Source organism: Nycticebus coucang, chromosome 1 (assembly GCF_027406575.1).
Source record: "Nycticebus coucang isolate mNycCou1 chromosome 1, mNycCou1.pri, whole genome shotgun sequence".
In the NCBI taxonomy this organism is placed as follows: Eukaryota; Metazoa; Chordata; class Mammalia; order Primates; family Lorisidae; genus Nycticebus; species Nycticebus coucang.
In genome coordinates, this window is record NC_069780.1 from 55249810 (window position 1) to 55276391 (window position 26582).

General features: G+C 36.6%; 1 protein-coding gene across 5 annotated transcripts in view; it reads right to left on the reverse strand.

Annotated features, from left to right (window-relative positions):
* The window catches only part of SCLT1 (sodium channel and clathrin linker 1), a 183401-nt gene that overhangs the window by 56012 nt on the left and 100807 nt on the right, over positions 1 to 26582 (reverse strand). For all 5 annotated transcript variants that reach the window (XR_008377638.1, XR_008377652.1, XR_008377655.1 and 2 more), the window contains 4 exons: positions 25729 to 25803; positions 22739 to 22884; positions 20531 to 20723; positions 12569 to 12765 (listed from right to left, as the gene is read on the reverse strand). Coding sequence is in view for 2 of the 5 variants with exons in the window: in XM_053580284.1 (XP_053436259.1) it covers positions 12569 to 12765; positions 20531 to 20723; positions 22739 to 22884; positions 25729 to 25803 (611 nt within the window). In the remaining 3 variants the exon portion in view is untranslated. The remainder of the gene's footprint in view (positions 1 to 12568; positions 12766 to 20530; positions 20724 to 22738; positions 22885 to 25728; positions 25804 to 26582) is intronic.

Genomic DNA, 26582 nt, shown 5'->3' on the forward strand with positions numbered 1-26582 from the left:
CACAGCCTATACCGGCTGCTACAACCCAGAGTTACCCAGATAAACCACTCTCAAAATTTTTGACGCATGAAATTATAAAATAAAAAATGTTGTTTATAAGACGTTAAATTTTGGGGTAATTTGTTACAATGGAATAAATAACTAATGCAGTTCTAGAGTAATGGAAGAAAGAACTGGGGCAGAATGCATTTCAAAAGAAGAATCAATGGGACTTGGTTGTTGAAAGAAGATAAACACAAAGAATGAGTCAAAGATGGTTACAACATTTTATAACCAGGAATTAGGGAAATAGTGGTATCAATAACACAGAAAAGACTGTTTAAAGCAGAAGTCTAGTTGGAAGATGGAATACTATAAATTAGTTTTGTAATGTAGAAATTAAGATAATAGGGGGAGCGGAGCATGATGGCGGACAGGATGGACGTGTAGCCCACCTCTCCCAAGCCACCAGGTGAGAGGAAAGGCGGTCTGGACCTTTCCTGTGTGTGGATTATTGGAGTGGACAGACAGATGGAGACGCCCAGTGAACTGGCGGATTGCTATATATGAGGGGTAATTTAAAATCACAGACTCTGTTGTAGAGATTCTTCCCTGCTCGGCGGTGCCGGCCAGCAGGCCCCTCCCCTACAGAGGTCAGCAGCTTATAAATGCTGACAAAACCCAATTGACAAATAATTATTCCTGAACTGAGGGAGGCATCCAAAAGGAGAGCCACTCAAAACCACGGGGAGCTGGGCAAACTGTTGGACAATTGAAGGGAAGGGATTCTGCCCGGGAAACAGACATTTTGAACTACCCCAAAGGGCGGGCACCTTTCCCCCAGGCATTGGAGGGGGCTGGCAGTTTAGGCTGCGCAGCGAACTGGCGGGCGCCAACCCAAAACAGAAACTCTGAACCATAAAACCCAGAATAAGTCCCCCGAATGCTCCAACCCCGGGACCCGGCTTGAAGCTGCGGACCCCGCTTTGGGTGCTAAAGCCGGGAAGCTACTGAAGCCGCGGACCCGGCTGTAGCTGCTGAGGCCGCGAACTTGGCTTCAGCCCCGGGAGCCAGCTATAACAGATAAAACCGCAAGCCCGCCAATCACCGCCCGAACTCAGCACCACTCCCCCTACAGCCAATTGCAGTCGCCAGCTTGCAGGAGAACCTGGGAACAGAGTGGAAAGACTTGAGAAGCGTGGACACCTGCACTGAGTGGGAAGGTAGGTCGCAAGTGCTGTCTGGAAAAGAACAGCCCAGGTTACACAATTCTTAGGCGACAAACTTTTGCAGAAATTCCAAAATGGCGATGGGCCATGGAAGGTGGTTACCATGGTAACAGTATAAACTGTAAATCAGGTATAAGCCTCGGAACCACTCACAGCACCACCTGGTGTCCAGAAAGTACATTGCAGTATGAATATATTCCTACGAAAGTTGATCCCTACAGCAGACATATAGATAAATATAGGTATATTTCTACACGCAAGAATATTTTTGTAGTTGGTGGTTTTTTTTTTTTTTTGGTTTTCATGTATTTTTTGTTTGTTTGTTCTGTTTTTGTCTGTTTTTTCCTCACCATTTTCTTAGAGAGATTTCGATAATTTTTTATTATTACTTGTTATATAAATATATTTTTTATTTCTATGTCCTCTAATTTTAATTTCTTCTTTCTTCTCATTTAACATTCCTAATAACACCACTTTTTTCTCTCTATTTTTTCCTTTCTTTCAATTATTTTACGATTATCACTATTTTTATTGCAGTTGTTCTTATATTGCTGTTGTCGTGGCTATTACCTGTATGTCTATGTGTTTCCGTCTATCTCTGTATCTATGGGCCAGTGTACCTGGTAACCTTTGTATCTGTTTATTTGTTCATTTGGTCTCAATGAGCTTGGTGTTACGACCTGCAACTCTGAGCTCCTAACACACCCCTCCACTCTCACTCCGTGATCTGGAGACCTGCCCCCCCCGGAGTACAGAATCTTGGGTGAATTCTCGAGAGGGGCAGACAGGACCTGGACTGCAGCTGGCCAGTGCTGACTCTGTAGCAAAGGAGCGAGAAGACGATGGTCGGCTAAGAGGGAATTACACTGGAGCGGTGGTGCCCCGAGGTGCAGAGCAACAGCCATCTTCAGCAATAACAAGGCCCACCCCCAGATATCCCATAGCCTCTCCTCCTATCTTCCTGGGCAACCAGATGAGGCCAAGCATCTTCTCAGATGGCAACCACCATGGAACAGACCTGGGACTGAAACACAGGCCCCGTGAGTAAAGGGTTTGCCTGAAGCGGCACTGACCTGGGTGAAACACGGGGACTAGAAAACACACCTGCAGAGCTGGGAAACTCCCAAAGGGGGGCTGATCCAGAGGACCACTTGACTGAGCCTAAGACGCACCTGGCCCTCAGGGGATCACCAGCCTACAGACAAAGGAGGCCAAGAGGCTGCAGCTGACAACTGATCGTGCTGCGAATACAAACCCACAGGAAAAAAGACAGGGCCTGAGGCACAGGTTCTGGGAACTCAAATCAGCCTCTCCTCTGCGGAAGAATCTAGCAGGGTCAGAAACAAACTCCCACAGGGTTGTTCCGTTCACCCAGTAACATAAACTATGGGTGAGGCTGGAAGTGAGCGAACACCTCCAGCCTCCATCAAGTGCCCGAGGTTGACAGGCCACACCAACCCCTGCTGGCTAAAGACAGAGAGTAGTGGCCTAGACGAGCAGACACAGACTACCCTGTGACTTAGGCAGGTACAAACCCCTGGAGTATCTGCTTACTGCAGACAACTGACTGGGTCACAGCCCTGTGGGGCCAGAAGCGACTGGGTGTGACAGAGCCGCAAGGTGGGGAAGGAGGCATCAATCTTCCCAGACTGAACTATTTACTGGGTGGCTCTGCCTGACTCCACGCAGCACTGGAGCAAGCCATATTAGAGCAGTCACCAGACCCCTGTGATCCAGTTCCCAGGGACCTCTTGAACTTTGCCACCCGAGGCAGCTGCTGACTGAGACAATTGATTTGGACCTTTTGAACTGAGCCACTCACCTGGGGAATATCCAGGTGGTGCCCTGGGTGTGTGGTTGTAGGAAGGTTTGATTTTCCTTTTCCATTTGTTGCCTGTGGTGGGTGGGGTGACTTAATTGCTGGTATTTCTCCACAGCTGAGACTTCAACCCAGAGTAACTTTTTCGCTAGGGTCAAATAGAAACCAGCTCAAAACAAGACAGAACCACTTAGCCCCTCTACACCAAACAGGGCCCCAGTTTCTCAGGCCACAGCACTGAACAGGTCCTCGACAAAACACCAGGGGAGAAATCAAAGGGAGTAAAACAATCATGGGGCGGAATCAGCGGAAAAACCCTGGTAACATGAATAACCGGAATAGATCAACACCCCCAAGGAAAGATATGGCAGATATAATTGAAGATCCCATTCACAAACAACTGGCTGAGATGTCAGAAATCGAATTCAGAATTTGGATAGCAAACAAGATTAACAAAATGGAACTAGGAATTCGTGGAGAAATTCAAAAGCTGTCTCAAGAATTTAACGAATTTAAAGACAAAACCACCAAAGACTTAGACACACTGAAGCAAGAATTTGCAGCCCTCAAAGATATGAAAAATACAGTAGAATCCCTTAGCAACAGAATGGACCAAGCAGAAGAAAGGATCTCCAACATCGAAGATAAAGCCTTTGAACGCTCCCAAACTCTCAAAGAGGAAGAGAAATGGAGAGCAAAAATGGACCACTCTCTCAGAGAGCTCTGGGATAACTCGGAGAAGGCAAATATCCGACTCATGGGAATTCCTGAAACAGATGAAGTGGCCTCACTGGGCGCAGAGGCCCTTCCGCATGAAACTATGAAAGAGAATTTTCCAGACATGCCTAGAGAATGTGAAATTCAGACAGCAGATAGCTTCAGAACCCCAGCACGACTCAACCCCAATAAGACACCCCCCAAGCATATCATAATTAACTTCACTGAAGTTAATATGAAGGAGAAAATTCTCAAAGCGGCCAGGTGAAAGAAAACTATTACCTTCAAAGGGAAGAACATTAGAATGACTGCAGATCTCTCTGCTGAAACTTTTCAAGACAGAAGAGGGTGGTCATCAACGTTTAATCTCCTCAAGCAAAATAACTTTCAACCCTGGATCTTGTACCTAGCTAAACTGAGTTTCATTTATGATGGAGAAATTAAATAGTTTAACGACATTCATATGCTAAAGAAATTTGCCATCAATAAACGAGTTCTTCAGGATATTCTCAGACCTATCCTCCATAATAACCAACCCAATCCTGTACTACAAAAGTAAACTCACTCAGAAACTTCTGATCAAACTCCAACTTCCACAATGGCAAAAGTATTAAAAATGCCCACTGGACTTTCGAAAAACTCAATACCCAAAATTTCACCAAACTTATCAATACTTTCCATTAATGTGAATGGCTTAAACTGCCCTCTAAAGAGACATAAGTTAGCTGACTGGATACAAAAACTCAGGCCAGACATTTGTTGCATACAAGAGTCACATCTTAACTTAAAAGACAAATACAGACTCAGGGTGAAAGGATGGTCATCCATATTTCAGGCAAATGGTAACCAGAAAAAAGCAGGTGTTGCAATCTTATTTGCGGATACAATAGGCTTTAAACCAACAAAAGTAAGGAAGGACAAGAATGGTCACTTCATATTTGTTAAGGGTAAGATTCAATATGATGAGATTTCAATTATTAACATCTATGCACCCAACCAGAATGCACCTCAATTTATAAGAGAAACTCTAACAGATATGAGCAACTTGATTTCCTCCAACTCTATAATAGTCGGAGATTTTAACACTCCTTTGGCAGTGATGGATCGATCCTCCAACAAAAAGCTAAGTAAAGAAATTCTAGATTTAAATCTAACCATCCAGCATTTAGATTTAGCAGACATCTACAGAACATTTCATCTCAACAAAACTGAATACACATACTTCTCATCAGCCCATAGAACTTACTCCAAAATCGATCACATCTTAGGTCACAAGTCTAACCTCAGTAAATTTAAAGGAACAGAAATTATTCCATGCATCTTCTCGGACCATCATGGAATAAAACTTGAGATGAGTAACAACAGGAATCTGCATACTCATACAAAGACATGGAAGTTAAATAACCTTATGCTGAATGATAGCTGGGTCAGAGATGAGATCAAGAAGGAAACGGCCAAATTTCTGGAACAAAACGACAATGAAGACACGAACTATCAGAACCCCTGGGGCACCGCAAATGCAGTTCTAAGAGGGAAATTTATAGCACTGCAAGCCTTCCTCAGGAGAAGGGAAAGAGAGGAAGTAAGCAACTTAATGGGACATCTCAAGAGACTGGAAATGGAAGAAGACTCCAACCCGAAATCCAGTAGAAGAAAAGAAATAACCAAAATCAGAGCAGAACTAAATGAAATTGAAAACAAAAGAATAATACAACAGATCAATAAATCAAAAAGCTGGTTTTTTGAAAAAGTCAACAAAATAGATAAACCTTTGGCCAACCTAATCAGGAAAAAAAGAGTAAAATCTCTAATCTCATCAATCAGAAATAACAAAGACGAAATAACAACAGACTCCTCAGAAACCCAAAAAATCCTTAATGAATATTACAAGAAACTTTATTCTCAGAAATACAAAAATCTGAAGGAAATTGATGAATACTTGGAAGCACGTCACCTTGCAAGACTTAACCAAAATCAAGTGGAAATGTTGAACAGGCCCATATCAAGTTCGGAAATAACATCAACCATACAAAATCTCCCCAAAAAGAAAAGCCCGGGACCAGATGGTTTTACGTCAGAATTCTACCAAACCTTTAAAGAGGAATTAGTACCTATATTACTCAACCTGTTCCAAAAGGTAGAAAAAGAAGGAAGACTACCCAACATGTTCTATGAAGCAAACATCACCCTGATCTCTAAACCAGGAAAAGACCCACAAGAAAAGAAAATTATAGACCAATATCACTAATGAATATAGATGCAAAAATATTCAACAAGATTCTAACAAACAGAATCTAGCAACATATCAAACAAATCATACATCATGACCAAGTCGGTTTTATCCCAGGGTCTCAAGGCTGGTTCAATATAAGTAAATCTATAAATGTAATTCAGCACATAAACAAATTAAAAAACAAAGACCATATGATTCTCTCAATCGATGCAGAAAAAGCTTTTGATAACATCCAACATCCCTTCATGATCAGAACACTTAAGAAAATTGGTATAGAAGGGACATTTATTAAACTGATAGAGGCCAGCTACAGCAAACCCACAGCCAATATCATATTGAATGGAGTTAAATTGGAATCATTTCCACTCAGATCTGGAACCAGACAAGGCTGCCCGTTGTCTCCATTGCTCTTTAACATTGTAATGGACGTTTTAGCCACCGCAATTAGGGAAGAAAAGGCCATCAAGGGTATCCACATAAGGTCAGAAGAGATCAAACTTTCACTCTTCGCAGATGATATGATTATATATCTCGAAAATACTAGGGACTCTACTACAAAACTCTTAGAAGTGATCAAGGAATACAGCAGCGTCTCAGGTTACAAAATCAACATTCCTAAATCGGTAGCCTTTATATATACCAACAATAGTCAAGTTGAAAAAACAATTAAGGACTCTATCCCATTCACAGTAGTGCCAAAGAAGATGAAATACTTGGGAGTTTATCTAACAAAGGACGTGAAAGATCTATATAAAGAGAACTATGAAACTCTAAGAAAAGAGATAGCTGAGAATGTTAACAAATGGAAAAATATACCATGCTCATGGTTGGGAAGAATCAACATTGTTAAAATGTCCATACTACCCAAAGCAATATATAATTTCAACGCAATCTCCATTAAAGCTCCACTGTCATACTTTAAAGATCTTGAAAAAACAATACTTCGTTTTATATGGAATCAGAAAAAATCTCGAATAGCCAAGACATTACTCAAAAATAAAAACAAAGCAGGAGGAATCACGCTACCAGACCTCAGACTATATTACAAATCGATAGTGATCAAAACAGCATGGTACTGGCACAAAAACGGAGAAGCAGACGTCTGGAACAGAATAGAGAACCAAGAGATGAATCCAGCTACTTACCGTTATTTAATCTTTGACAAGCCAATTAAAAACATTCAATGGGGAAAAGATTCCCTATTTAACAAATGGTGCTGGGTGAACTGGCTGACAACCTGTAGAAGACTGAAACTGGACCCACACCTCTCACCATTAACCAAGATAGACTCTCACTGGATTAAAGATTTAAACTTAAGACATGAAACTATAAAAATACTAGAAGAGAGTGCAGGAAAACCCTTGTAGAAATTGGGTTGGGCGAGTTTTTCATGAGAAGGACCCTCCGGGCAATTGAAGCTGCTTCAAAAATACACTATTGGGACTTGATCAAACTAAAAAGCTTCTGCACAGCCAAGAACACAGTAAGTAAAGCAAGCAAACAGCCCTCAGAATGGGAAAAGATATTTGCAGGTTATGTCTCCGACAAAGGTTTAATAACCAGAATCCACAGAGAACTCAAATGCATTAGCAAGAAAAGAACAAGGGATCCCATCGCAGGCTGGGCAAAGGACTTGAAGAGAAACTTCTCTGAAGAAGACAGGCGCACGGCCTTCAGACATATGAAAAAATGCTCATCATCTTTAATCATCAGAGAAATGCAAGTCAAAACTACTTTGAGATATCATCTAACTCCAGTGAGACTAGCCTACATCACAAAATCCCAAGACCAGAGATGTTGGCGTGGATGTGGAGAAAAGGGAGTATTTTTGCACTGCTGGTGGGAATGCCAATTAATACATTCCTTTTGGAAAGAGATATGGAGAACACTTAGAGATCTAAAAATAGATCTGCCATTCAATCCTGTAATCCCTCTACTGGGCATATACCCAGAAGAGCAAAAATCACATCATAACAAAGATATTTGTATTAGAATATTTATTGCAGCCCTATTCATAATTGCTAGGTCATGGAAAAAGCCCAAGTGCCCATTGATCCACAAATGGATTAATAAATTGTGGTATATGTACACCATGGAATATTATGCAGCCTTAAAAAAAGATGGAGACTTTACCTCTTTCATGTTTACATGGATGGAGCTGGAACATATTCTTCTTAGTAAAGTGTCTCAAGAATGGAAGAAAAAGTACCCAATGTACTCACCCTTATTATGAAACTAATGTAGGACCTTCACATGAAAGCTATAACCCAGTTACAACCTAAGAATAGGGAAAAAGGGGGAAGGGAGGGGGGAGGTAGGTGGAGGGAGAGGGATTAATGGGATTACACCTGCGGTGCATCTTACAAGGGAATATGTGAATCCTAGTAAAAGTGGAATGTTAAGGTCTTAGCAAAATAACTAAGAAAATGCCACGAAAGCTATGTTAACTAGTGTGATGAAAATGTGTCAAATGGTCTATGAACCAAGTGTATGGTGCCCCATGATTATACTAATGTACACAGCTATGATTTAATAAAAAATAAAAAAAAGAAAAATTAAGATAATAATGAGACATGCAGTAAATGTCGTATAGACAGTTACAAAATTAGGATAAGTACCAGGTAAGATGCAGAGCAGTTAAGGGATATGGTGAATTCAACAAAGAGATGATAATTAATAGCACATGAACTGAATATCTTTTATAAAAAGAACTTGAGAAGATCAGAAGGCCTAGTTTCTTTGAAGCTTAAATGTGAGTACATTAAGATATAGAAAAGTTGAAAATTATTGAAACAGCTGGATAAAATAAGCTAGATAATAAAACATAGGGAAGAAGAGGAATAGAGAAAGAGAAACTGTTTTCTCCTTAAATACAGGCATAGCATCTAAAACTCTTTAAGGGAAGAATGGAGGACACAGGGTGGGCAGAGGGGGTCAGGAAAGGAGAGGGCAGAGAGCGGGCATGGGGTGGGGGAGAGAGACTAGGCAGTTTTTTTGGAACAGAAATTATTAGTTTCTTCCCCCCCCACTCCAAGTGGGTGAAATTGAGACCTTCAGGAAAAAAATAGAGATTAGTAATTCAATAATGATGCTGATAATACAAGTCCTGAACGGTGAAGATCAAAGCAAAATAATCTCTGTGGGTATAGTAATCCCATGATGTGATCAAAAAGGAACTCCCTTTCATATTTCTTTGTTAAATTTCAGCATTCAATTATCTTAACTGTCAAGATTTGCTGCATCCTAAAAGCCAACAAATGCAGATATATTTTATTATATAAACATGTGCTATTACAGAATTTTAAGTCAGAAATCATTAAAGATGTCATTTACTATTAATTTTTGGTTAGAAATGTCTTTATGTTCCAGTAAATATTCTTATTTACTGCTGAGCTTTCAATCATTTTTGCTGTAGCTTATTTCACACCTTAAACTCTAACGCCAGCTCATTATGTTTATTCATAAGATCTATTAAATTTCTCAGTATTAGAATATGGGTTTGAGTAATTAAAGAAATCTTTTGTTACCTCGATTTAGCTCTTCAGAAAGTTTTGCCACAAGATAGATGACTTTCCAATCTAGTATCACCTTGTTACTATTATCAATAGGTACTATGTCACAATAATCATATTATACCAAATGATCACACCTACTAGGGTTTTATGTTTTGAGATTACTCTGTATGTTTCCACTAATAAAAAATTTTATCTTTTTTTAAAACAATTATAGCCCATCTGGTTTACTAGTAGTGATATGTTCTCTATCTTCCTCTAAATGAATTCAAGTCTTCTTTCTCATCTCTGCTCTCTGTTTTAATCTTTTGCATGTGCCACATGTGGGAACACCTTTCTTTTGTACTCACGCCAGACCTCTACCTCAGTTTATGTTTTGGAGGAGAAATAATTCATGGCAATCATAGATTTGTCTATAATTAAAAACAGAACTGAAATTTTTCTTCCTAGGGTATCTATAGGTTTTTTTTTTTTTAAGGATGATCCATTTTAGAGCACTTAAAGTAAGATTTAGTTATAAAAATTCAGTTTTTAATACATTTATTGCATAAATTAAAGTGTTTATTGGTCAAGTATGTTTAATCTTATATATTAAGGTATGCATTTATATAGCTAGGTGTTGTGGCGAGTGCTGGTAGTCCCAGCTACTCAGGAGGCTGAGGCAAGAGAATTGCCTAAGCCCAGGAGTTGGAGGTTGGTATGACCTGTGATGCCATGGCACTGTACCGAGGGCGACAAAGTAAAATGCTGTCTCAAAAAAAAAAAAAAAAAAAAAGATATGCATTTATAAAATCTAAGATCTATATAACTTAAAATCTAAAGTATCTATAATTTTAAAAGACATTCTTTGATTTCTCTGAAAAAAATAATTTCCTTTTAAAAATATGAATATACCTTAACACAATAAAGGCCATATATGACAAACCCACAGCTATCATCATACTCAATGATAAAAATTTCAAATCGTTTTCTGCAAAGATTAAGAACAAGATAAAGAAGCCCACTATTTTTTTTTTTTTTTTGAGATAGAGCCTCAAGCTGTCACCCTGGGTAGAGTGCTGTGTCATGACAGCTCACAGCAGCCTCCAGCTCCTGAGCTTAAGCAATTCTCTTGCCTCAGCCTCCCAAGTAGCTGGGACTACAGGTGCCCACCACAATGCCTGGCTATTTTTTGGTTGAATTGTCATTGTTGTGTGGCAGGCCCAGCCTGGATTTGAACCCGCCAGCTCTGGTGTATGTGGCTGGCGCCTTAGCTGCTTGGGCTAAAGGCGTTGAGCCTAGAATATTTCTTTTAATGAAATATTCTTGTTCAGGCTGGGTGTAGTGGCTCATGCCTGTAATACCAGCGCTTGGGAGGCTGAGGTAGGTAGATTGCCTGAGTTCACCTCCTGCTGTGCAGCCTGGTTCTCAACAGGCCACAGACCAGAATCTTTTTAGCATTAGAGACCAGTTTCATGGACAACAATTTTTCTATGAGGGGTTGGGAGAGGATGAAACAGGAGGCAGAGACTCAAGCAGTGATGCTGTGCAGCTGGGTTCCTAACAGGCATGGACCAGTACTGACCAGCCAGACTGCAGGCTTAGAACAATGCACACAAAAAGTGTTCAAGAAATATTACCCATTATTGCCTATTCCTTTTCTGAATTTTTTAAAACCATTTTGTTGGCTCAGTGCCTGCAACTTAAGAGGCTAAGGTGCCAGCCACATACACCAGAGCTGGTGGGTTCAAAACCAGCCTTGGCCTGTCAAATAACAATGACAACTACAACCAAAAAAAATAGCCGGGCATTGTGGTGGGTGCCTGTAGTGTCCACCTCAGCCACTTGGGAGGCTGAGGCAAGAGAATAGCTTAAGCCAGGAGTTGGAGGTTGCTGTGAGCTATGATGACATGGCACTCTACCCAGGGTGACAGTTGAGGATCAAAAAAAAAAAAAAGAAAAAAAAAAAAAACCAAAACCATTTTTATTTCTATTACTCTGGATATGCTTTCTCAGTCTTTTTCAGCGAAATCCTTCTCTTTCTAAACTTCACACTTTGGAACTCAGTCCTCAGCTTCATTTCTCTATCAATACTCTTTCTCAAAATACTCTCATCCCATGATGTTAAAAATCATATATATGTCAATGATTCAAAAATTTATAGCTCCTGTTACAATCTCTCCCCTGAATGCCAAACTTACACAACTGACTTAAATGTCCTGACTTAAAAGTCTTTTGGGCAGCTCATATTTAACACGACCCAAAGCAAACATTTTTTTATTATCTCCAATTCTTTAAAACATAGGCTAAGCTATCACCATTTCATATTTGGACTACATATGCCAGGCTTCTTTTTCTTTCTTCTACCCTTGTCCCTCTAGAGCAGCGGTTCTCAACCTGTGGGTCGTAACCTCTTTTTAACAATGAAAATACATTGCAGCATTAGGAAGGTTGAGAACCACCGCTCTAGAGTCTGTACTTTTTTTAAAAAGTGGTTTTTTAAGAGCATGTTTAGGTTTACTGTAGTCTATTATTCCTACAGCAAAGTCATCTGTTGTACCTTTAAGTCTGATCTTATCACTCCAATTTCATTACCATCTTGAAGCTCTTGAGCTTTTCATCTCATTCAGTACAAAATCTCAAGTTCTTTCTGAGAAAGGATTAGCAATGTTTTTCTTAAAGAGCCAGAGAGAAAACAGTTCAGGCTTTTCAGGTCAGCCAAATTCTACAGAACATTATACAGCATGTCCATAAAATTTGTGTACAATTTAAAATAGCCAACCAATTTAAACTGCACATGAACTTTAAGGATACCCTGTATATGGTACACCTATATGCAAATAGCATTAAACTTTTAAATTGACATGTCCAACAAAAATTATTGTATTGTATGGAATATGCACAAAATTTATAAAAATATACAATGTCCATTTTAGTCCATAATACTTAATAATTTTATCATAGTTTAAGAAATATTTGCTGAATAAAAATATAAGATCAAAAATTATTCATTTTTATAAAAAGATATGGCAAGAACATTAAACTATTGATTAAATCATTTCTTCTGTAAAATGTGTCAAACAATTAATAGTAGACTTACTTTAGATTACCAATTCTAATTTCTGCACTTTCAGTAAGTTTCTTTGTTTCTTCTTTCCACCTACTGGCTGCCTTCTGTTGAGTCGATAAGAGATGCTGTAGTTCAATGGTGGAGTTTCGATTACTGTCTTCCATCTCTCTCAATTGAACTTCAAACCCATGTTCCTTTATGGAAAATTCATGTTCCATTGTACTGATCTAAGAAATAAAATAAACACAGTATCTTTTCATTTTCTGTTATTTTAGGTGTTATACTGATCAATGATACGTACAAAAAGAATTATTCATTGTGTTGGGTGAAGCGTAGAAATATCTGGATGAAAAATCTATAAAAACCAAGTTTACAATTTGTCTTCATCACAAATGAAAACTTAACCTGTATCATAATATAAATGTAATAGAAGTAGAATTATGCTGAACTATAACTTTTGGCAACACTTTTCCCAACACTTTAATATGCCAATAAGAAAAAAGTACACTATTTAATATAAAATTTCCCTCTTTATCTACTATTACATTTGTTGCCAGAATCCAAGGAAAGCATTTATGTTCTTAGTAACTGAGTTAGGTTTTTATTCAACTCATTTTTGATTTATATACTAAATTTCAAATTGTCTTTCAAAAGGTCTTTGTAAAGTCAAAGAAACATATATACAATAATTCATTCCTTTAACACTTTAGTTGCAGTATTAATAAATGGTGTATTTTTTTTTTTTTTTTCCAGAGTCTCACTATGTTGCCATGGTAGAGTGCCATGGTGTCATAGCTCACAGCAACCTCAAACTCTTGGGCTAAGTGATTCTCTTATCTCAGCTTCCCAAGTAGGTGGCACTACAGGTACTCACCACAATGCCCTGCTATTGTTTGTTGCAGTTGTCATTGTTGTTTAGCGGGCCCAGGCCGGTTTCGAACCCACCAGCCTCAGTGTTATGTGGTTGGCACTGTATCCACTGTGCTACAGGCACTGAGCCAAGAATGATACATTTTTTTTATATGGATATGTCTTTAGTATATTTCTTAGAATTTATGTCATTATAGTAAAAGTGCTTTAATGCAGAATAAACATTCAAGTAAATGTTCTTTATATATCCTAGAAGCTTTCTCGACTGGGGTTCAGAGAAAGAATTAAGCCTTACTGCTTAAAGGTAACCAATGTATAAGTCTTTTTTCATATATATCTAGAACATGCATCTAATTCTATTAGAATAGAACTACTAAATGCCATCCTTGGGGCAACTGAAAAATAGTTATTAAAATAATTTTCTGTGTTTTTGGTTCAGATAAAAAGCCCTAGTTGGAAAGGTTTCAAGATGATCTGACTTCTTTGGTATACTCTCAAGCTATAAATATTATAAAGAATACCTATCTTGTGGTATTTTAAAGTAATGTGCATTAAAAATGGCCACAGATGCTTGGCTTCTAATAATCCATTAAATGTGGTTACTTTCAAACTCAAAAAAAGAATAAAAAAGAGACTCAACTTTATCAATTACAAAAACACCAAACACAGCCCAACAATAACAAAATCCTTGGCCCATGGGAGCAGTCTGCAAATGTTCTATGTTAGCCACTCCTGCAAAATGAACATACTTCCTAAAACTTTTAATTTTGCTTTCTCAAATAGTACACGTACAGAAATAAAAGACTATAAATACAGACACTGGAAAAACAATCTTGGACTTACTAATTTTGTGTTGTATTATTGTTATGCATGCCTCCTGAGCCTTTGGCTCCTTCTATCTTATCTTAATAATTTCTGAATTACTAGATTCTGCAAATTTACACTTGACCAGGCTTTTCCTCCTTCTCTGCCTTAATCCTCTCTTGCTCTGGAGAAGCCATGATTCTAACATCTTAGGTGGAAAACAAAAAGCCCAACTTTTGTCTGTCTCTCTCTCTCTCAGAAAACATCTTACAAAACTGATCTGTGCATGTATAAAGCTCTGCCCACCTTGTTAATTCTTTTAGAGCTCTGCCTGCCTAGTTAATTCTCTATTACCACTTGGAAAATCTATTTTATCATTTGACATCCTTGCTATAAAATCCATCATGATAGCCTGGTCCCTGCCCGGTAGGGTCTACAAGATTGTGTTGTACCACTATTGTCTTCCCTTTCTTTTATTTCTACTACAATATCTTCTCTTTCGTAGGCCTTTTCCATATGTTATTTCTTTTGCCTGGAATAATCTTTCCCCCTCTGCTTATCTCAGTTACTTCTATTCAACTTTTAGAATTCAGCTCAATCATTGCTTCTACAGGAAAATTCTCTTACTATCTATCTAGACAAAGCCAGGTCCCTCTATCATAAACTCTTATTGTGCCCTATGCTTTTCTTAAAGAGCATTTATCTAGTTGTAATTACATATTTACAATTTACCCATCTCCATGCAAATTAAAAGCCTTTTTTTTTTTTTTAAATAAATAGGGTCTTCCTCCATTGCCAGGGTGGAGCGCAGTAGCACAATCATAGCTCACTGAACTTCGAACTCCTGGGCTCAAGTGATCCTCCTGCCTTAGCCTCTTGAGTAGCTGGGACTATGGGGATCTACCACCACACCCAGATAATGAAAACAATCTTTTTTTTTTTTGAGACAGAGCCTCAAGCTGTCGTCCTGGGTAGAGTGCCATGGCATCACAGCTCACAGCAACCTGCAACTCCAGGACTTAACCAATTCTCTTGCCTCAGACTTCCAAGTAGCCAGGACCACAGGAGACTGCCACAATGCCCTGCTATTTTTTGGTTGTAGTTGTCATTGTTGTTTGGCAGGCCCAGGCTGGATTTGAACCTGCCAGCTCTGGTGTATGTGGCTGGCACCTTAGCTGCTTGAGCTACAGGTGCCGAGCCTAAAACAATCCTTTTTTTAGAGATGGGGAGTCCTGTTTTGTTGCTGAGGCTGGTCTTTAACTCTTAGCTCAAAGAGAGCCTTTTGCCTTGGCCTTTCAAAGTGGTGTGAGCCAATGCTCCCAGCCAAATCATAAGCTTTTAAGGATGAGTATTCGATCTGTTTTAGTTTCTATGACCTACTAATCATCTGGAACATAATAAGGTTATCAAAACACATTTCCAGACTGAATTAATGCGGCTTTGTGGTGTCAAAATTCAGTCTTTTAATAAAACTCAAAGCCTTTATTCAATACACTTCCAAATGCTGGTGATGTTGAAAGGCTAAGGATCATAATAACTAGATCTCCTATTACAAAAATTTTATTAATGATAAAACTCTCAATGTTAGGTAGACAAAAGGCTTTTTTTTTTTTTTTTTTTTTTTTTGGAGACAGTCTCACTATGTCACCGTTGGTGGAGTGCTATGGCATCATCATAGCTCATAGCCACCTCTAACTCTTGGGCTTAAGTGATTTCTTGCCTCAGCTTCCCAAGTAGCTGTGACTACAGGCTCCTGCCATGACGCCCAGCTATTTTTTTGTTGCAGTTGTCAATGTTGTTTAGCTGGCCCAGGCTGGGTTCGAACCTGCCAACCTTGGTGTATGGCCAGCGCCGTAACCACTGTGCTATAGGCGCTGAGCCAGGCAAAAGGATTTTATGGTCTCCCTCCCTTCTTCCTTTGTGTCTTTCTATAGAGAAATACTCACATAGGTAGTAGGATTGTTAAAAAGGACTCCACTTTACAATTTAATTAATTTTATTTTAATAGATTTAGAGATACAAGTACAGTTTTGTTACATGAATACATTGAATAGTGATGAAGTCTAGGCTTTTAGTGTTCCCAGCATCCAGGGTATTTAGACCACAGAGAAATGAACAGCCTTGGCAAAAAGAAAGGAGGAATTAAAAAAGGAGAAAGCTAGGGCTGTAAGGAATGCACTGGCTTTAAGATCAAATAAAAACTTCATATGATAAATTGTTAAGTTTGCAGCCAACTGAACTCCCAATACCGCACTGTCTTTATCTTTTTGGCTCCTCTTTCTGTTTATCTATTAAGGATCACACTCCTTTTCAAGGTGGAGAAAAGAAGCAAAGTGTAGCATGAGGTTCTTGCCTTGTCAAAGAAAGAATCAGTTACAAAGTAGTAATTTGAGCGTTTTCCTCCTCCATAAAATAGAATTAAAGCAACTTACTTAGTTAAGAGGTTCTGCCTTTAGATGTAGACTTGGTGAGATATATGGGGTAGATAAGCTTTCTGTTATCTTTTTTTCTCTAAAAGTATCAGTTACTGTTCTGAAATGTTAAAGATGGATCAAATGGGGTACCAGGTAGAGAGAATGCACAGATTCCATCCCTTTCCAATTATGAAAACCAAAATCCAAAAACATAGGTATATTGTAAAATTATGGAAAATACAAAACATTAAAAAGACAAATTTAAGGTCCCTGTAATTCTATAATTCAGAGATAATCACTGCTAATGTCTACATTATTGTTTTTGTTAATGAATTTTTAAACTGTTATTGCAGTATATAAATGATTGCTACATTTTGGTTACATATATATTTTAAACTTAGGACATAACAATATAAGTGCACTATAAATTATTTAAAACGTAGTTTTTAATGATAATTTAATACGTTTAATAGATGCATAAATTATTAATTTATGTCTAGATATTTATATTGTTCTAATTTATAAATAACACTACAATGAACTTATTTAATTATGATTTTAGTTATTTTCCTGACTGAATTTTAAACTGTAAAGTGACTGTACACCATTTTATGCTTTCATTTGCCTGTTCACTCACACTAATAACTTTGCAGTTAAGTAATAGCAATTTTAAACTTTATTGGCCATTGGTTTCCTTGGTTTGTGGATTCTATTCACTTCTCACATAATTTTCTATTGGGTAACAAATTTTCTTTTTATATTTTTGGAAATTCCTTATATAAGAACGACCTTAGTATGTTGTCATATGTATTAAAACTGTATGTCCAATTCTTTCTTTTTTCTTTCTTTTTTTAATTTTTGAGACAGAGCCTCACTTTGTCGCCCTTGGTATAGTGCTGGGTCCTCATAGCTCTTGGGCTCAAGTGATCCTCCTCCCTCCTCCTTCTATTTTCAGTAGAGACAGGGTCTCGCTTTTGCTTAGGCTGGTCTCAAACTACTGAGCTCAGGCAATCCACCCGCCTTGGTCTTCCAGAGTACTAGGATTATAGGTGTGAGCCATGGCGCCTGGCCCAATTATTTTTTTTAAACCTTTAAAGGTAGTTTCAAATATTTTAAAACATTACATATTAAATCTATCATAAAAGTTTCTTTCATTTTATTTTGCTTAGAACATTCTTTCCTATCGGTTAAATATTCATCTATATTTCTTACTAAAGTTTTATAATATCATTAATCATTTAAAATTGTTCATTCATATGCAATTTATGAGATGAAGAAATAACATTTTTTTCACTAAAGTACATTGACTTTCTCTCATTTTAGAAATGTTTTAGTATGGGAACTTAAGAGCATACACAAACTAGAATATTATGATGAAGTCATGTATGCCCCTTACTTAGCTTCCATAATCATCAGACTATCAAACTCAGAGCCCTGCTTGTTTCATCTATGATTCTACCTATTTTCCTCTACCAAGATATATCTGTCTGTGCCTTACAAGAGCCCAATTCATGTAGGAGTTACCACCCAGGTTGAGACACCTAGGCAGACTCTCTCATGAACTCTCTTAATCAGTACTCACTCACCGCTTTAAAAGGTGAGCCCTACTCTGCTCCCATTCTAATAGGTAACCATGCCTATTCTTCATTTTAAGATAGTGGAATAATAAAATCTAAGCTTTTTTATGTCTGGCTTCTTTGATGAACATTATGTCTATGAGGCTCATCCCCTATTGTTTATAGATATATTTCATTATTTTTCATTGCTGCATCTATTCCATTATATAAGTATATTATAATTTATTTATGTAATCTCATATTGGTGGACATTTGAGTTATTTTCAGTGTTTTGATGAACATAAACACTCACAGGATCTATGTCTAGCTTTAAAAGACACTGCCTCGTTCTCATAAGCGGGAACTTAAACAGTGTGGACACATAGAAATAGTGAGTGGAATGATACAATGAAGACTTGGAAGGGTAGGTGGGTGGAAGGAGTGGATGATGAGAAATTACTCAATGTACATTACTATAATAATGGATACACTAAAATCTCTGACTTCACCACCATGTAATATATCACTGTAAAAAAATTATATTTATGGCCCATAAATTTATTCAGTTAAAAGAAAAAAAACTAACCAAAAAATACTGCTAAATAATGGTTGTACTACTTTCCATGCGCTCCAGTACTGCATGAACGTTGCAGTTCATTTATATGTATTTTATATTTTTATCAATACTTGAAATTGTACATTACAGTGTTTTAAATTTCAGCCATTCTGGTAAGTATGTCATGTTACTTTGTAGTTTTAATTTATATTTCCCAGAAAAAAAAAAAGAAGTTGAACATATCTGCCTATATTCTCTTTTATAAAGTATGTATTTAAGTTTTTTGACCATTTTTTGAAAAGAAGAATCTGTTTTTTCCTCATTAACTGTTTTAACTTATTAATAATTTTCTTATTAATTGGTAAGAGTTCTTATATTTTGAACACAAATCCTTTTTTTGGTTGTATGCATTACAAATACTTTCTCTTACTTTTTACATTCTTAGTGGTATCATTCGATGACTAAAAACAAATCAATTTTAATGAACTTCAATTCATCTATCTTTTTATTATAATTACTTTTTTTGGTGTTCTGTTGAAGAAATCTTTTTCTATTGAAGGGCATGGAGATGTTCTCCTGGAAATTCCACCATTTTATATTTTATATTTAGGTCTACATGCTAGCTCAAATTAATTTGCACATATGGTGTGATATAGGAGTTAAGATTAACTTTCAACATATGAATCCAATTAATCTAGTACTATTTACTGTGAAGATAATTTGCCCCCCATTGAATTGTAGTGATGCTTTTATTACAAATCAGGTGATTATGCAAAATGGACTTGTTTCTGGACCCTGTTTTGTGCCATTGATCAATCTGATTATTCCTCTGTCAATTAACACTTAATTATTGTAACTTTATATCAAGTCTTAATATCTGGTAATATGGTTCATCTCCTCGTTCTTCAAAGGCCTTCCACAGTCTAAAGCATAAAGTACAGTGTTGTTAATATATAAGACTCTTTCATTTCAGGGTTCAAGTTTTTATAAATAACTATATGCTTGATAATTATAATAGGAGGCATTTAATAAATATATGTTGATATGAATTAGGTTGGAATATGACTTCTTGTGAATCCAAAATAAAACACTACCGCTCTACATTACTGTGAATTTGTAAGATGTAGATATTTATCCTAAAGAGCTGGTGCTACCTTTTACAAAAGTCTCATGGAACGAGAAAAGGTAATAAAGATGTTGATGGGGATACTTTAGTTTCTTGAAATTCCTTTTAAATGGTTATCATATTCTTATTACCATAGCATGTAAGCCTTAGAGTAAAGAAGGAGGAAAGGGAAGAGACAATGTAAGAAATGCAATTTTTTTTGGACGACACTTTGCCTCCTGCTTTCTTTCTAGCATGGAATTTTCAGACTAGCTGAATGTTTCTTAGAACATACTGATGTAACATCTTCTATACAGTTAGTTCTAGAGAAGTTCAATTTGTGAGAGGCTATTATAGAGGGAGAAGAGAGTAAGGCAGTCTGTAAAGTTATCTAATCTATAGTTTTGCTAGTGCTGCTTAAATTGCTTTGGCAGGAATATCAGTGTATTTCATGGTTGGAAAATAATTTTTGTGTGTGTTGATAGTGAAGGCAATCATTTTCAAGTATGCTCGCCAAGTCCTACAGTACAGAAATGACTGGTTAACACTCTGAATTATGATTTAGTGCTATCTGATGAGAAGGCAAAAAAAAAAAAAAGGCCTTAAAAATGTTTTACTAGGTCTCTGTAAATATTCTCTATACTTCGATTTTCACAAGTACACATTTAACTCTGGTTTTAAAAATACCTTTAATTTGGCTGTTTTTTGAGCCTCCAGAGCAATCTTTCTTAAATTCTCAGTCTCCTTCTGTAACTGTTCATTTTCTTGCTGAAGTTTCAGCCTTTGTTCACTGACAAATCCACAGTTCTTTCTCTCAGACTCCAATACATTTTGAAGTTTCTGAATCATTTCTTGGGAACGTGATATTTCTTCTGAGGAGCTAATTAAAATCAAAAACAAAAAATATTTAAACTTAATATCTGTAGTAGAAGTCAAGTCATTTTATAGCATAGACTTTTGTTTATGTTATTCTGAGCCATTTCTTTTCACTGTAGACTTAAACTTTGTGGTTTCAAGATGATTTGCCTCCTTGGGTAAGACAACCTCTCTCTCAACATGAAAGTTGCTTCAATATAAGGGATTGCTAATTTTTATCCTAGCTTTAAAAAATTCCATCTTTTCAATTCCAGATAATCAACCACTATGAACATTCTCTGGTCAAAGGGGTCACAGGGAATATATACATGCTATTAATAGGAAGAAAACTACTGGTTAAATCCTAGAGATGAAAGGAGACTTAAGAAAGAGCATTCCCAGTATACCTGAAACTGGAAGTGAACAGGAAAACTCATTCTCAAGAGAAATAATCTGAATGAAGTGACTATAAGAAAATATTCATCAAAGATACCCTACAGCTGTGGTCCCTAACCCTGGGCCATCGACCAGTAGTGGTCTGTGGCCTGGTAGGAACAGGTGGCACAGTCGGAGGTGAGCAGCAGGCAAGCAAGCAAAGCTCCATGTTTATTTACAGCTTCTCCTCATTGCTCCACCACTGCCTGACCTCCGCCTACACTCCCCTACACTGTCTATGGAAGAATTACCTTCCATGAAATTGGTCCCTAGTACTCAAAAGGTTGAGGACTGCTTCTTTAAAGCACGTATGGAAACTCAGACTGGAGAAAAACCCTATATGTAGAGAATGTGAGAAAACTTCACAAATTCCTCATGTATTAACGAATATGTAAGAATCATACTGCAGAGAAGAACTCTGCTTATAAAGAATGTATGGAAGTCTTTAGTCATTCCCATTTCCTTAATAAAAGAACTCACCTTGGAAAGAAGCCTTGTAAATCTAAAGAAGATGGGCTAATCCTTATCCTTTACTGAGCATTTTAAATTTATCCTAGAGAGAAGCCTTTTCGATATAAGGAACATAAGGAAGTCTTTCACCTAGTTCTCATATTTTATTCTATGTTCTCATGTTTTAGGAAAAATGTGAGAATTTGCGTCGGTGAAAAACTTTCTGAATGTAGGAATATGGAGAAGACTTACTGATTTCTCTTTTTACTGTACACAGAAAAACTCTTACCACAGAGAGACCATATGAACTGAAACAAATGCAGGATACTTTTATTCAATATTCCTCATTTAAGAGACACATGAGTGTACACACTGGAGACAAATCCTATGAATGTGTGGTATCAGGAGAAGCCTTCATAAATGATACTTTGCTTACTAAATATAAGAAAAGTTGTATTGGAATAAACCAGCTTTTTCCTCATGTTTGATTTAGAACCACATGAGCAGATTATCTGAGGAGATTATTGAAAATTACATATGTATTTATGAAACACATATACAACATCTCCTCTTGAAAAAAAATTACTAAATAATAGGCATTAGTATGTCTTTAAAAAATAAGTTATTTTTTGTTTAAAAAATATATTTTAAACATATATAAATTGAGATTTCAGGCAATTCAAATAATTTTATTGTATTAAGTAATATGGAGGAAAAAGATAGAAAAATATTCAGAATGGACATGCCAGATTCTAAGTTTGACATTTTTCTAAATAATGCGATAAAAAAGCATGATAGATCATTATAGAATATTCAATACAGGAAAAATACTAAGTATAAAGACTATAAAAGCAGTAATTATAAGCATGCTACTACAACAGCTGTATAGTTAATAGGAAAAAAAAATCTTACGGACATCCCATTTAACTGTCAGAATAACTTTAAAATAAAATGTTATCCTACTGTGAGATCTTTTCTTCTTGGCAAAATTAGTTTTCAGAAATAATCTTATAAAAATTACATTTGATCCAAACAGATTTTTTTCAACATAAGCTATATTGTAAGTTCTATAAAAACAACAAAAAAGAGTGAGTCTGTTAAAAACTATGTGAATTTTAAGGATTTTATCATGGAAAATTCAAAAGAAAAACTTACTTAATTTCAAGTTGTTTTATTCTATTTTCCGCTCTCTTAAGTGTTAGCTGAAGATCATCCTTTGAACGCTCTGCAACCAACCATCTTTGGTGCATTTCTTCCAGTTTTCTGTAATCATTTTCATTTCCTCTGCCTTCACGGTAAATCTGCAGAAAAGGCTTATATGTATATTACCTTACAGAAGGAACTATCTTAATAAATTAAACACTTTATTTTTATTTTTTTTTTCAGCTTTTCCACAGGGATGGTTTCATTATTTATTTTTTTTAATTTTTATTAAATCATAGCTGTGTACATTAATATGATCATGGGGCACCATACAATTGGTTCATAGATTGACACATTTTCATCACACTAGCTAGTTAACATAGCTTTCATAGCATTTTCTTAGTTATTTTGCTAAGACCTTTACATTCCACATTTACTAGGATTCACATATACCCTTGTAAGATCAATATTGAAGAATAAAAAGCCACGATCATGTGTTCATCTGCTCCCATTTTAACATACTAAAACATACCAATGATTAATTTTGGTTATCTCATATTTACAAAAAGAAATGCTAAAAAAGAAATATAATGTGATAATTGTTTATTTTTTGAACTGGTTTATTTTTTGAATTACTATTCAAGTAATACAAAAATGTAAAGCAAATGAAGTTAAAAAACATTTTCTAAATGTCAAATTATACATAACCACTGGTAATTCTTTGCTAAATACCCTTCAAGACAATTCTCTAGTCTGATATTCAAAACTAAAGATGCATGCTATGATACAATGAGTAGAAGTCTCTGATGTGACTTCAGAATCTCACTTTGGGTCACCTGGAGAATGATCTGAGTGGGATGGGTGCTCCTCCTCCCCCAGCAGGAGTGTACCTAAGCATAGCTCCCCATGTGACTGGAGCCATGTGACTGGGCTCCTTCTCATAGAATAGAGGCTGTAAAGTCCCAGGATACTCAGGGTCTCCAGGTGCTAGGCAGTTCTCACTTCAAGACAAATTGTATACAAAGCCAGCCTCTAAATCCAGACTGCCTGGCCAAGTAACCTGTGTCTTTCTACTGACAGGAAGGCTTTGTCATTCTTACTCTGTGAAAAGGTAGAATTATCACATGAATACGTTCTGCTACTAGAACACAGATGCCATAGCAATAATTTGAGCTCAAGACATTGGTCTTGTAGGATAGTGTGAGAACAGGGAGCTGTGCCTTCCCCATCCCTCTTGCCATTAACTTCTAGATTTTACATTTCTCCAGTAAGTCTGTTCCTTAATCCATGCCATATGATGTTAGAAAATTCACCCTAAACCTTTACATATAGCAGGTGGAAATCTAAAAGGGATGTTATCTGACATAGCAGATGGAAACTCAGAAGTGATCTACCTTGCGGGACAGTAGTAAGCATAAAAGTACTACTTTGAACACATATACTTTTCCCCCCACAAACTGGAATATGCTTTGCTTTATGAATTACTCTTTTACTCGCTGATGTCATGACTTTTCCATGCTGATAATATGGATATAGCACATGATTTTTATGCTACATAGCTCTTCTTTGAAAATCAGATTCTGACTCTACATTTATTATTTCTTAGCATTGGGCAAGTTACTTAACCTCTCTAGGAAAGTTCTAATATAGTACCTAAAACACACTAAGTGCTCAAATTTGATCCCCCCTTCTTTTTTTATTAAATCATAGCCGTGTACATTAATGTGATCATGGGGCACCATAACCTGGTTTCACAGACCGTTGGACACATCTTCATCACACTGGTTAACACAGCCTTCCTGGCATTTTCTTAGTTATTGTGCTAAGACATTTACAGTCCACATTTACTAAGTTTCACATATACCCTAGTAAGATGCACCGCAGGTGTAATCCCACCAATCTCCCTCCCTCTGCCCACCTCCCCCCTCCCTCCCCTCCCTTTCCCCCTTCCCCCTATTCTTAGGTTGTAACTGGGTTATAGCTTTCATATGAAAGCCATAAATTAGTTTCATAGTAGGGCTGAGTACATTGGATACTTTTTCTTCCATTCTTGAGATACTTTACTAAGAAGAATATGTTCCAGCTCCATCCATGTAAACATGAAAGAGGTAAAGTCTCCATCTTTCTTTAAGGCTACATAATGGATCCCCCCTTCTTTTCCCAAAGCACTTTAAATGAGTGCCTTGGGAAACGCACTTTACTGCTACTTAAAAAAAGTATAAGAAAGAAAGAAATTTTAAACCATATACTTTTCTTTCCTTCTTTCTTTTTTTTTTTTTTGAGAGAGAGTCTCAAGCTGTCTCCCTTGGTAGATTGCCGTGCATCACAGCTCATAGCAACCTCAAACTCTTGGGCTTAAGCGATTCTCTTGCCTCAGCCTTCCAAGTAGCCGGGACTACAGGCGCCTACCACAATGCCTGGCTATTTTTTTTGTTGCAGTTGTCATTGTTGTTTTTAGCTGGCCCAGGCTGGGTTCGAACCTGCCAGCTTTGGTGTATGTGGCTGACACTGTAACCACTGTGCTGTGGATGCTGAGCTAACCATGGACTTTTAATACTTTTTCTCAAATAGACTGAGGTAAAAATTTTTCTAACTATGAAATGAAAATCGACTTTTAAAAGTTAAAAGCAATGTTATAATTTTCTAGTCATAGGTATTTCTTATATTTATAGGTGACCAATACATAAAATTAAAAAAGAAAAGAAAGTTAAAATGAAATTTACTATTGGGATGAGGCTATGCAAGCAATACAGCTACCTTTATAAACTTAATACTGTTAAGAGCACAGTTCAAAGAATATGGCCACTATTTGAAAGAAAAGTATCCAGACAGTAGCAGTATTTAATTGCAGACTCTGAATATAATTCAAGAAAATAAAAGCATTCACCTGGAAAATACTAATAAATAAAAAGATTGCTAGTAGACAGTGTGATGGAATCAAACAGTAATGTTGAATATTAGCAGCTGGGTTTTAGGGAATGATATTTCCTTTGTCTTTTTACCTTTTCTAGTTCTTCTTCTACTGCTTTTTTTTCCTTAATGGTTCTTTCCATTTGGCCTTGTTTCTCAGCACATTCCTATAAAGTCAAGTCAGACACAAGTACATTTTTATAAAACCTTAAGAAAATAAAATGATTTGTTCATAATGGGAATTTTTTTGTGTGTTATTTATTTATTTATTTATTTTTATTAAATCATAGCTTGTGTACATTAATGCAATCGTGGGGTACAATGTATTGGTTTATATACAATTTGAAATATTTATATTGTAGTTACTTATCAACATAGTACAGTCATATTGATTAGAAAAATCCAAAATAATAAAATTCAATCTTCAAAGATTTCAGAAATTGCCTCCAGCTATGGGATGCCAATGAGTGCTAATTACACAAACTAGGTGGGAGACAGAAGTTGGGGGATTTCAAGGAGAATAAAAGTAAATGCACAGAAGCCCTTTCCTACATTATAGTTATTTTATTTATTTATTTTTTCATATACTCTTAGCAAATATTTTGAAAAGGTAACATAAAACTGGATAGTGGCAAAAAACCCTTAGGGACAACCTATGGTCTAAAACACAAATGTGTGCACAAAATTTAAAACAGCTAATTTTTGCTAATTTTTTCATTACAAAACTAACAAACAGTGAGTGGAAATACTAAAAATGTTTTATTAGCATAAACACAAAACATTTCTGCTCAAAAGGTTTTAATAGATAAATTTAGCAAACATATCAATTAGATAACAAAATTTTACATTTTGCTAATTGAGACTAAAACAAAAGAATCATTATAATTATTGTTTCTTAACAATCATTTATTTTTATTTATATATTTATTTTGTAGAATGAGTATGG